Source organism: Takifugu rubripes, chromosome 9 (assembly GCF_901000725.2).
Source record: "Takifugu rubripes chromosome 9, fTakRub1.2, whole genome shotgun sequence".
In the NCBI taxonomy this organism is placed as follows: Eukaryota; Metazoa; Chordata; class Actinopteri; order Tetraodontiformes; family Tetraodontidae; genus Takifugu; species Takifugu rubripes.
This window is the reverse complement of record NC_042293.1, coordinates 14,856,838-14,869,362: the sequence shown is the minus strand read 5'-3', so window position 1 is coordinate 14,869,362 and position 12,525 is coordinate 14,856,838. Positions and strand designations below refer to the sequence as shown.

General features: G+C 49.9%; 1 protein-coding gene across 2 annotated transcripts in view; it reads right to left on the bottom strand.

Annotated features, from left to right (window-relative positions):
- Positions 1 to 1,590: 1,590 nt before the first annotated feature.
- LOC101065210 (copine-8-like) overlaps positions 1,591 to 12,525 on the bottom strand; it is a 32,967-nt gene continuing 22,032 nt past the window's right edge. Inside the window, exons 8-20 of one of the 2 annotated variants that reach the window (XM_029842002.1) lie at positions 11,824 to 11,927; positions 10,875 to 10,979; positions 10,451 to 10,492; positions 10,027 to 10,102; positions 9,300 to 9,356; positions 9,163 to 9,224; positions 8,964 to 9,010; positions 7,808 to 7,989; positions 6,582 to 6,709; positions 5,274 to 5,376; positions 4,455 to 4,512; positions 3,786 to 3,859; positions 1,591 to 3,452 (exon numbers count right to left, since the gene is read on the bottom strand). In XM_029842002.1, coding sequence (XP_029697862.1) covers positions 3,240 to 3,452; positions 3,786 to 3,859; positions 4,455 to 4,512; positions 5,274 to 5,376; positions 6,582 to 6,709; positions 7,808 to 7,989; positions 8,964 to 9,010; positions 9,163 to 9,224; positions 9,300 to 9,356; positions 10,027 to 10,102; positions 10,451 to 10,492; positions 10,875 to 10,979; positions 11,824 to 11,927 — 1,251 coding nt within the window. In that variant the 3' untranslated portion in view covers positions 1,591 to 3,239. The remainder of the gene's footprint in view (positions 3,453 to 3,785; positions 3,860 to 4,454; positions 4,513 to 5,273; positions 5,377 to 6,581; positions 6,710 to 7,807; positions 7,990 to 8,963; positions 9,011 to 9,162; positions 9,225 to 9,299; positions 9,357 to 10,026; positions 10,103 to 10,450; positions 10,493 to 10,874; positions 10,980 to 11,823; positions 11,928 to 12,525) is intronic. The other variant, XM_029842003.1, reaches the window with a different exon arrangement.

Below are 12,525 nucleotides of genomic sequence, written 5' to 3'. Positions count from 1 at the left end.
CACACACACACACACGCACGCACGCACACACACACACAGCACATTCTGCCACAATTCAGGTGGGAGTCACGGCAAAATTTAACAAGATACCAGCAAAGCCTCAGATTTGTCCGATGGTGAAGGAGCCAGAGACCAGAAGTGCTCAGCTTTTATTGGAGGGGGGGTTTTACTACAAGGTGAAAACTAACCATGGGATAGTAATAATTTTTAATGATCGCTAGAGACCCCTGCTGGCTCAAATTAGCCAAAAATGGGGGGTGGGGGGGTCCTGTCCTGACAGATGGTGCAGAAATAAAGCTGAAGCGACTTGAACACTCCTCTTCTCCCAGACAGACGTACATCAGAGGAGTGATGGGACGGTCAAGGTGAGTAAGCAACACTCAGCATCACTTAACCAGCCTGTAACCAGTCGATAAGCAGATTGATGGTTTGTGAGTTTCTGGCTATTCAGTTCCTGAGATAAACTTGTCGTGTTGGAAGGAAAAGCACATTTGATTTCCAGCTGTAGGTGGCATTAGAAAGGCATGATCAAGGGAGGGTCACATCAGAAACGTGTCTTCCGTCTGTTGTAGCGTCTTAATTATGGGATGGGCCTGTCGTTCAGCAGGCCGAGCCGGACTGGAGAGCAAATTCTACCCATGAAGCAGCTTTGAAATGTGCAGGTGGGAGGGGAGAGCAACTCTGCCTCGTTAAGGAAGCCTCACGCTGGACGTGCACATTACACGGGTGTGAGATTGTGGTGATTAAATGAAAGGTCCACTACCCAGGACACCCAGATTATATAGGTAACACTTATATACAAATACATATAAAATGTGTCTGCCTGATGGGGTCGTCCCTGGTCGGGTTCGGTGCAGCTCCAGACTTGAGACCAGTGCTACATTGTGCAATTGGCTCGTGCTACAGACGCAGAGTGCTGAGAGCTGTCGGCCGTTTCTGGGGCCAGAACGTGTCCAAACTGCTGATGAACTTTAAAAAACCCCAAACAACCGAGACGGCTGAGTGTTTCCAGCCGTCCTGGGACCCCCCACCCCCGCAGCGGGGGACCCTACTCAGCCAAAGGGAGCGACCCTCTTCAGTAATGCTACAGCGTCTCTGGGACACGTTGCTACGGCGCCTAATTAACCAGCACGTCTGCTCTGAACACCTCACACACACGATGAAACATACATAATTATCTGCTCACTTATAAAAATACAGGCCTGTCGTTCATGATTTAAATATGAATAACCCATGTATAAAGATGAATAAGGCCTGTTAGTCATAATTTAAATATGATTACAGGCCTCGGTATAAAATTTAACAACCATATCAAGAGTAAAGAAGCAGCATTGCACATACAGTATATTGAAGGATTGACAAAAAAGGCAGATTTGTACAGAATGTATCCAAGTTTATCCGTACGAGTCCATCAGCCAAGAAATGGAGGACTTTTGATGTGAAAGTCTAGAAAATGGTTGTAAACCTTCCTCAGAATGATGACTTGAGTGGATAGGGCCCGAAAAGTCCCGACAGTTTGTGATAGACGGAGAGATAAAAGACAGAAACACAGTTTTTCACACATTTACACCAGTTCTGGGGGGGGGGGGGGGGGGGGGGCGCTGCAAACAGGGGACGCAGCTTCTTGTGTTCGGGTTTGTGCTTTGTTTGAAGTCACACTGTTTTCACGTGCACGTTACTGGGCGGAGGAGCAGGGCTACTTTTAGCATCGACTAAAAGTGACAAGTGCGATTCCCCGTGAGGGCAGAGACTGAAGATGAGACCTCCTGAAGGTCCAGCCCGCTCGTCTCACAGTGACCCAGAAAACAGCATCTTTCTACGTCACAGCTGAACTGGACCCAGCTCGCAGGTTCTTCAGATCTGATTGATGACACTCGTCAGCAGGCCGGGCCACGTAGCAGACGGGGCTCAGAACATCAGCCAGGGTGATCTGCCCATCAGATCCATACTGGCCGAACCCGCAGGAGGATTCGTTATGTTCCCACAGCGTTGGGAGTCACGATGATACGTTCGATGTTCACCACAATGCAGGCGGTCCTGCGACCACGAGCCGTTAGCGTGCACGTACTCACAGTGTGCTGAGAATACAAATGTCACCTGATTTGATAACGAACAAAGTGCTTTAACTCCCAGCTAACTTGGTAAACATTTGCTAAACTACTTCAGGTGGAAACAGGTCAAAGTGTGAATTACACAGATGAACACGAGTCTTTAAACGGCGTTTTTGGCAATACTGAACGCAGTGAGAGGTAGAGAGACGCACATAAAAATGCTTCGGATCTATTACAGGACCATTAGGGACACTTGTGAGAGACAGAAGCGTGGCGCTAATAAACGGTTCTGACATTTGATCCGGATGAAAATCTTGGGAATTCTGGGGAAACTCTTGACTCGTCTGTTCACAAGTGTCCCTGATCGTCGCCAGTTCAACTACAATGTTCTTCCAACAGAAAGTTACACACAGTCAGGTTCGGTAGTGAAAATGTCTTTTTGTCTTCTGGGCTTGGAGATCCAGAACCCACGGTGAATATTTTCTGACACAAAGAGTAAGGCCGGTGGGGGGTCCCCCGGGGAGCACAGCTTCCCTCTGAGCCGAGGCAGGTGGACGGAGCAGAAGGTAGGGGAGCGTGGGAAGCTTCGGAGTGGGTGACGGCTTGGCTCTTAATGGAAGGTGGCAGCGGTGGTGGTGAAGGAGTTGTATAGGGACGAAGCCCTGAGTGCAACACGACAGTGCATGCTTCTTTAAACAAGCACATGCTTCCTTTATATACATTAAATACGTATAAAAACACGGTAATGGTCTTTGTACAGAGTCACAACCGGCGCTGTCCAAACACTGAAAACACGAGTATGAAATCTTTTCACATTGAAGTTTCCTCCTGGAAACCAAACCTCCCGTTTTGTAAACAGCAATGCATCGAGAGGATGTTGTGAGAGCGGAGACGGGAATGGAGCAGATGACCTGTCCAGGAGGTCGGGGTTCCCACCTGCTCCTTCCTCAGCAGGTTCCGACCGCCACCCCCCCAAACCTCCACAACTATACACCAACGTAAAAAGGTGGAAGCGTCACGTCCGGGGTCAAACTGCCGCGTCACCCCCACGGCTGCAGCTGGAGCTTCCTCGGAAGTGGAACGTGAAAGAGCGGGCGCTCCGAAGCTTTCGATGGAAAAACAGGAAGAGGAAGAAGCAGAGGAGGAAGTAGGGACCAGCCGAGCTGGCCGCAGCAGCAACCTCAGCCTTTAGATTCTGCTTACCCGTCGGGTGAGGAGGGGGTGGAGGGCAGGTGGGGGGCAGGGGGTGTACGGAGGGGGCAGAGGGCCTGGTTTGATCCCTCTGGTCCTCATGTAGGACAGGAACTGGTCTGGGATCTCTGCAAGTACTTCCTTAGCCAGGCGGGCCATGCTGAGGATGTGGTTGCCACGGCGATCGATGTAATCTCTAAAAGGGACAAACTGTAAAGAGAAAAGCAGGAATTAGAGGAAGTAGAGGAAGAGGTGAGAGGCCTGACAGCTAAAGAAGAAAAGACAAACACAGCGAGGACAAGGCAGAGGACAGAAGAAATGGAACCAGAAAGGAAAGAAACCAGAGATGTCCAACAAAATATCAGCGAAGACAGTGAGAGACAAGCGGAGGACGAAAAGGGACAGAGGAGGAGAGAGTTTACAGGAGTGAGTCAGCAGGAAAATGGCAAAAGGAGGAGAGGAGCAGCGCAGGTCAGCGCACAATCTTCCCTCATTAATCATATATCACCACATTCCCCTGGACATCCTGCTGAGCCCACAGACCTGGACAATGTCCCGTTCTGCGTAGCGTCCTTGCGATGAGATCCTCTCCTCGTCCCCGTCCAGCTCAATCATTTCTGGGGGGGGGGGGGAAACACATCGGTCAGGACTCCTCTGGAGACTCCGGACGCCTTTTCCTGCTGCGCCTAAAGCGGCCGGAGCTCTTTGCAGGCCGACGGCCGACGTGTCCTCGGAGCGCTGGCGATGCCAAACGCAGCGCGGGTACACGGAGCGTGCCGAGCGTGAGTGTGCACGTGGGTAACGTGCACTCAAAATACGTGTGAGCCAACGATGTGCACCAAAGGGAAGTCATGCAAGCGTGCAGACGCCCGATAGAGGCTGAATCCCACTGACTCCGTGCGGACTAATTGCCAAGCGAGCTTGTTTCATTAGCACCGCTTTGTGGGCCGTAAACGTCAGAGTGCAGGAGAGGTAAGAAATCCAGGCGTTGGAGGAAGCGAACGCTGCCGCGCGGCTCGATAAATGAGCTTTTTCATCGTCCCTGCCAGATTCAGTGGGAGTGAGGAATTAAATGAGCGGAGCATGAAGGGAGATGCGCGAGCAAGGGCAGAAGCATGTGGGAGGCGTGATAGGAAGAAGAATGAGGGCAAAGGATTACTGCTCACAAATAAGCAGGCACGTGCACAAAAGCATGCATGCGCACACACTTACCATCGAATTCTGCCGGTCCGACCCCGACTATTATAATCGACATGGGCAGAGATGCTGCCTGTGGGGTGGATGGAGCCACAATAGGCACATCAGAGGTGGGGGAGGAAGCAGCCAACATTCTTTCCACCATTGTGCTATCTTAGACACTGCAGGCTGAACCCCCCCCCCCCCCCCCCCAGAATTACTAACTGGAAGCTAACAGTGCATACAAAGGAAGCTCAATAAGGTATTTCAACGCCATTGTTAGGAGTTCATCCAATCCCAGCGGCCCTCTGCTGACGGACTCATAAATCCTGGTTTGGGCCGTCCCGGGCTTTTCTAATTTCATGCATCTACAACTTTGTTTAAATCTCCCGAAGCGCGACAGCTTAAAAATAACTCCGTTTATATCTTGTTCTGCCCTGAGCTGCAGTCAGACCGCTGCGCCTTATCGCTGTCTCGTTTATTGAATCTTAGCCGACTGGGACAGGAGGCAACAATTCCAGTGATGGATGATGAATGAAGGTTTTTTACTGCTTCATAGCTTCTTGTGGTTATTAGTAGATGCTAAAATTGCTAATAAGAGAGAGCGCAGAGCTCCACTGCAGGCCAGTTAGTAATTACTCTGGAATATGACCGTTTCCAAAACCAGCAAACCTTATTACACCCATCAACTCTGATTATAAAACAATCTGAACATTACGGGGGCAGCAGGAGACAAGCTGCTGACCCACCAGCTTTTGCTTATTAGCCAGCGTTTGCAGCACTTTTACCAACATTCCTGAAAGTTGTGCAGATTTGAAGAGAAAAGACATGAAATAAACTAGACTGGTAGCGTACATTGACAATGGACTCCTTGGTCTGTGCCATGTCCGTGATGACGCCGTCTGAGATGATGAGCAGGATGAAGTACTGTGAGCCGTCAGTCACTGCGGAGGCGTACCTGGATACACAAGGAAAAGGTGGGTTGCCTTTAAAACCAGCGGGAAAATCCTCACAGAGTGGTTTAATGACGCGTTTTGGTTGAACCTCCAGCGTGATTTTATTCAGAAGAGCAGAAGAAGTTACTTTAGAGGGATTCATTTGCACCTTCAGATGAGGGGAAAATGAGAGGTGATTACACCTGTTGGTTTATTTCCACTTTCCAGCCTCTGTTCGCGTGCAGCGCTGGTTCAGTGCAGGTCCAAAGGGCTTTAAAATTAGCATTAAACTCCACCATCAAGGTCCAAAGAGAGAAAAGGCTGCAATGATAATGCTGAAAACAGCCCATCAAATAAAAAGAGGGGGGTGATTTGTTTCATTTGGGTAAAAACACCAAGGAACTCCGTGTTAAAAGTAAATCCTGCATTAGCTGTTGCGAGAAGCTGCGTTGCTTTCAGTCAGGGTTGTAGCGACCCCCCCCCCCCCCCCCCCCCCAGCGTGCCGGCATCTGTGTTAAACTACACTGTTAGGTTTAAGAAGGTGACACAGCCTGGTGGCTTTTTTTCATCCGTGTCTTTGTGGGTTTTAGTCAGATGCTCCCAGAAGTGAGCGCCGAACAATGAAGCTATTCTCAGGTCGAGTGGGCGGACAGCACTTAGAGACTGATGAGGTTTGAAAGGCGATGATGAAAGGTGGGCAAAGTGCTTGTTACAGCCCGACGAGAGGATCATGAGACAAGATCTGAAAATAGGGAACATCAGGTGGGGGGGTGGAGAACACTGTACTACAAAACAGCCGCGGCTTCACAGCAGCGCTCCTTCATATTAATTAGCTAGGTGCCGCGGCTGCTGGCAGCATCTGGCAGATGTGCTTATTATTTGTTTTAAATATTTAAAGCAGCCGCCTCCACCTCAAATCTGATGCTGTAATGAAAAATGAACTGCGTCGGTGCGTCTCATCTTCCTGATTTTGTCAGTAATAAACGGTGTTTGTGGGGATTCGTGGACTGTGAAGTGGTGGCGAGTGAGACTTTTGCTGCCGTTTGATCTGCTGCGCCTGAAGGCAGCACGCCGCGTTGGAGTCATTCCTCGCCTGTTTGCCACCTGTCCAGTCACTCACTCTCACAAGCACCCGGCGCTCCGCCCTTTGCTGCCTGGTCGGACAACCGCGCGGTCGCTCTGTGACATTTGACCCCCGTGTTTCAGGCCGTGACTGTGGTGGACCAACCTGGCGACGTGGTTAATGACAGGGGAGAAGTGAGTGGGTCCGTAGAGACGCACGGACTTGAGGCTCTGGTAATACGCCTCCATCACCCCCTCGATGCCGCTGCAGTACGGGTTCTGCGGGTTGCCGTTCTGTGACAGGAAACATTCACCAAATAAGCTTAAAAATGCAAAACAAAGGATTCCGAGCATCCGGGCCTAAACGGGACTGGAATAAACTAAGTAAGGATGCTTTCACAGATGAAGTCCTCCACATTCATCTTGTGTTCCAACAAAGTTTTCAGACTTACAATCATTTCAACAAATGCAAATGCGGGAATAATAAGAACAGAGCGACCCTGCAAGCGAGCAAAGACTTCGCCTTCAGCTTTACTGGGAAGAGGCTGCTGTGTTATCAAACCAGGAAAAATTGCAGAGTAACAGGATTACGTGCACATTTGTAGACATCAAAACGGTTGCCCTGGGAACCAAACATCAATAATGCCTTAATGTTAACAAATTATTACCCATTATAAGACCAGAGGGTGGAAAAGGACATGAAATTTAATCTCCCGCCAACATATTGCTCATATTTTAGAGAAATGACAACACCTCTGCTTTGCAAGACAAAAACCTGAAACATTTCCTATTTCCTGAAAGGCAATCAGAAAAGTGTTCTCTCCTCTCTCACCAGAAGAGATTTCAACAAAAAAAAGGTTCTGCAGATATTAAAGCCAAATGTTCTGGTACTGCAGCTCTGCCTCCACACAAACATTATTAAAATTGATGTGTGGCCGACTGAGCGTAAGACAGCAAAAGCACAGGATGCATTATTAAAGCTAACCATATGTTTGGGCCTTCCTAATTATCTGAGACCATCCTGGTGCAGCTCTGCTTGGTTGCTCTTGAGAAGCCACAGAGCCGACCGGACCGACGTGTTCTCCAAACGAGACCCTGCCTGATCCGTTCAGATTCGGCCGGAAGTTTCTTCCTGAAGAGGAGAGCTGACTCCTTAATGCTTAGATTGATGCACATGTGCCACTAAATGTTTGCTGCCTGCGGGGAAACAGCTGTAACGACTGTAAAGGCCTAAAGAGCAACATCTGGAAGTGACGGCTGAACAGACAGATTACGGGAGATGTCTGAGTTCTACACGATAGAATGGTGATGCTATGGAGTGACGGCACAGACATTCACACACGGCTCCTGGGTGATGCTAACAATGGCGGAAGACAAAAACGGGGCCCTCACCAGAGGAAACTCGTGCGAGACTCGTCCGTCTGGGGGCAGTTTGGCACCAAAGCCCAGGGCAGGAAACATCTTGTCACTGTCATAGTCCTGAATGATCTCCCCGACGGCTCTGAGGGCCATGGCGTAGTCATTCATCTGATACGGGCTCATGTAATGCAGCGAGGTGGGCTGGGACGGGTTGCCTGCGACCCAAACGGTGAGAACACACATCAGCATCCGCGTTCCTGCTTTCGCTGGGTCATGAGTCACAACGCAATGAAAGGAGGAGAAGAGTGGGTGGACGGGGGCAAAGGCACATCCTGAGTCCTAGCTAAACAAATATTTCTCCAGGGCACCGGAGGCAGAACCAAGCCCCCACGCCTCAGAGATCAGCCAATATCGCAGCGCGGCTAAATCATAGTGATGTGCTGAGTGTGCAGCTCGACGCATGCGTGAAGAACTGCTGCCACACATGCAGACAGAAAATAACACAACAATGAGGAGAAACATCCAGGACAGGAGGGAAACGTATCCCATCATGCACTGCTTCATCTACTGGTATTAACAGCATAACGTTGACGTGGCTCATAAAGATTTTACATTTTTATTCTCTTACGGGCTGAAAACCACAAAAATCTAAAACTTCATGAATCGAGTACATTGTAAACTGTCCCAGAGTGACAATAAAGTCTCTGAAATCCACCACAGACAATAAAGCAGGTAGAAGATTAAATCCTCTGCTGCTCTGCTGGTTGGCAGGAAGCTTCCTGTTATTAGAACATTAGATCACGACGCTGCGGCCTGTTTCTCTCCAACAGCGGAGACACGCAGCACATTTCCCACGATGTCTCCAGGATCACATCGCACATATTAACCTGCTGAATCTTCCGTGCGCGGAATGAGCACATCGCTCATATCTGACACATGTCACCTGTTTTGCTAAATTTGTTTGGGCAAAATTGGAATGGGAGCAGTTGTGGGAGCAGTTCATTAAAAACCATCAAACTCAAGATTGGGTTCCGGGTGTCGCAGCGACTCCCAGCTGCTTTGTTCTCCTCTCAGATCTGCGTCCATCACTCAGAGGCTCCACATCAAACGCACATCCGAGCGTCGACCAGCAAATCAGCCGGACACGCTTAACAAATGCGTCTGATAAGCGCGCGGCGTTAAAACTCACCGTTTGATGCTGTGAAATCGATCGCCACCGTGAAATTAATCTGAGTCCTACAGGAAGAAAGAAGAAACGAGGAAGCATCAATCACGTTAGATGATTCAGCAATTAAGCAGCAGGTCATTGATATTAGAGCGGGGGGGTAAAGCCGGCCTTCATCCAGTCCCCACTCACACGCTGGGAGGCTGGCGCCCGGGGAACTTACCCCCCTCGGATGTAGTCCAGGAAGGAGAGCTCCGTGTCCACCAGGCAAGACAGGAGGGTGACCTGTCAATCAATGTCCCAACACTGTAAACACTGTGGAACACGTTCACGCCATCAAATGCAGCCACATGCTCCTACCGTCCCCGAGTTTTGATACTTCTTCTTCTTCTTTCCTTTCTTCTTAGGATTAAGTACCTGTGAGAGAACATTTGTTGTGAGCAGGCTGGAAGGGGATGCATCTCCTGTCGGGCTGTGCCCGTCCTCGAGGAGCAGATTTAATATGGCTGCGACCGCTGAGAGGCTGCAGGAACAAAGCAGCTCTCACAGGGTTCTGCTCAGCCAGCATCGGCAGCGAGCGATGATGTTTGTGCCTGATCAGCACCTCTCCCGACTCCTGAACCTTCACAGACTCTGTGCAGCAGAAGCTAATGCAGCAGAAGCTAACGCAGCCGTCAGCGAACATTAGAAGATGAAACAGTCTCTGGACGACCCGGTTCAGACGCTGTGGATTATGAGGCCCCTCGACTGGGGCAAAGATCCTGGAACTAATCACAGGAGCAGGAATGGAATTATGGACATAATGTATGGAATGAGTTGAGGAATCAATAAACTTCTGCTGAATAAGTATGAGGACGCAGCACAGCCGCCGTTAGGCTGCATAGAACCCGCTGACCTTGAGGAGGTTTCTGCCACGTGAGCTCAGGCTGAAACGAAGCTCATCCGCCCGCTCGAGCACGTTTGTGGGTAAAAGCAACATTTAGACTCCCGCTAAAATATTCAGGTGGTGACTTGTTCCTGTATGACAGGGCGAAGCGTGCTCGGCCCGGGGTCAGTGTGGGACAGTGTCGGCGTGCAGGAACGTCACCTCATAGATGTGAAACTGCGACTGGTTTCTGGACATTTCTCTGTAGCTGGTGCTGAACTCGCCGATGAAGTCGTGGCTGTAAAAGTGGACACAAAGTCACACTTGCTGCCGTCTGCAGGGTCACAAATCCTCCAACGTGCAACTTTGATTCATCCTCATTTATCACATGTGCAAGCATCTTCAACAGAATCACTAATGAGCTCCAGGGGAACCGGAGGCACGAGAGCAGCCACCAATCCTCATCACTTCATGGTGCATTCAGGGTCAGGAATGTGGCCAGTGCGCTTCCAATGAGGAAACATTGAAGGAGATCTACTAGGGAGCCCATTTAAATCAGGGTCCTTCAAAGCCCAGGCAGCGTGGTCACATGGCAACATTTGTCTACATCCAACTCTGACAGGCAAAAGCATGAAGGCAGCCTCACCCTCCATCTCTGTCCCAGTCGTACACCTCCACTTTAATGCTCCTGCAAGAGAAGACAAAAGCAAGTCCAGATGTTAGAGATCAGCCTGCTCCTGATGGAGAGCAGCTACTGTGTAGGCTCCAGCCTGGGCCGGTCATCACTCAATAGACCTCTGCCCCCACATATCACATATTATAGCAGCAGAGTTTGGCATTATTCCCTCGCGCCTGCAGACGGGAAGATCAGCCTGACGCTCCGGTGACTCTTACTGAGGGAAGAATCCACATCTGTGTCGATAAACGCACACATTTTCGGGCTAGTTTATGTCAGGAAACTGCCCAGAATACATTGAACTCTAAGGTGAGACGTATGTTTCTATGGATCGATGGTGACACCCCACCCAGCGTGTCCACTCAGCAGGGAATCAGGCCTCATCTCCACCTACCTGTCATAGTCTCCGTTACACAGCGCCCTGACGGGGATTTTGAAAGCCTGCCACACGGGATCTAAAGTGTTCTTCACCACTTCCGTTTTGTGGCAGATGGTATATCTGTGGGAGGGAGAAAAGTGTTAACAGATGACACACTCGCCGCAAAGGTCCAGCTGGAGGCAGCAGTTACCACCGACGACGGCGCTTTATGGCGGCTTTGCAAAAGATGCTGTTTCTATTTGTAGTCTGAAAGAGGGTCAAAGGGAACATCACAGATTCCAGTTTTCCAATGGAATGATCGCCGTCAACAGATCCCAAAGAGAGGTTTGACCCCCGTAAGGGCTCCGTCAGCAGGACGAGCGGAGCATCTGAAGATGGGAACTGTGCAGACGTAGACGGGGGCGTCCTGTCAAGTGTGGACCCCCCCGCCTGCACTCTGTTTCTGCCTCTGTGGCATCTAATCTGGCTCTTTGTTGCCGGTTTGCTGCTGCTGTTCCATCCTGAGGCGGAACATTTAGACTGCTTCAGTAAACACCCAGCTGCACAAAAGCAGAGTGTGTGTCTCCACTAACACACGCCAGTCAACTTGAATCAAGGCATCTGGGGGGGGGCAAAGGGAAGTGTAACCCCTACACACAGTTTTCACTTAACTTGATCTCGTGTCCTTTGGCCCCGTCTAGTCTGTCCCATTATCTTGGCTCCTCTCGCCTTCTCCGCCTTGACTGGGAACGCGTCACATATACCGTCCACCCATTACGTAAGTGCACACGGCCTCCCAGATCTTATATTCTCTGTACGACAGCTTTCTGGAGCATGAAAAACCCCTCACTGGCATTCTATATGCACTCCAGGCCGCTCCAGCACATGCATTCTATATTTATGAGCGTACAGCTGAGACAGCTGCTCTTATTAATTCAGCAAAATGCAAAGGACGAACAGCACGGAGGAGCCGTGGTTGACTCACGATCCATCTTCGTTACTGCGGTAAAAGACGAGGAAAGGATCAGATTTCCCGAAGAAGTCCTTCTTATCCAGCTTGTTGCCACAGAACTGCAGCATCACCGACTCCTGAAAACAAAACAGGCCATAAATAAAGTTTCTGTCATCTGTTCTGCAGGGACGTTGATCACAGGAGCGGTGGGGAAACTCAGGCGTCGCCTATAAGTCGCCTCATTTGCCTTCGTTAAGTCTGACATGCAATGGCTGTTGCCAAGGCAACGCCAAGCGAAGCAGCAAGACGTTGCAGGACAGAGTTGAGTTAGAAATGAACTTAAATTAAAACGGAACCATCCCGAGCGCAGGCTGGGTCACCTCATAATGTCACTGCAAGTTCTGAAACCAATTATACGTTTCAGCATTAGTTGATCTCCTAATTAAGCTGCTCGTGTCACGTTGATGATAGAAACTGGGCCGTTCTTTTCTGCCAAACCCGGGTCAGAAACACTGACAGGATGCATTCGGGCTCCGGCCGATAGCGAAACAACCTGAATAGAGGAAAATATAACGAAGCTTGTTCTGTTTTTGTTGACTCAGGCCAGTGAAAATGAAGCGGGAGCTAAAACGCGTCTGTGACCTTCAGGCCATCGTTCTTTTGTGTGTTTGGCCTTGATGAACAGGAAGTAGCTGCACGTGCAACATTCTCCGCAGCTGCCTGTGAATTACTCCA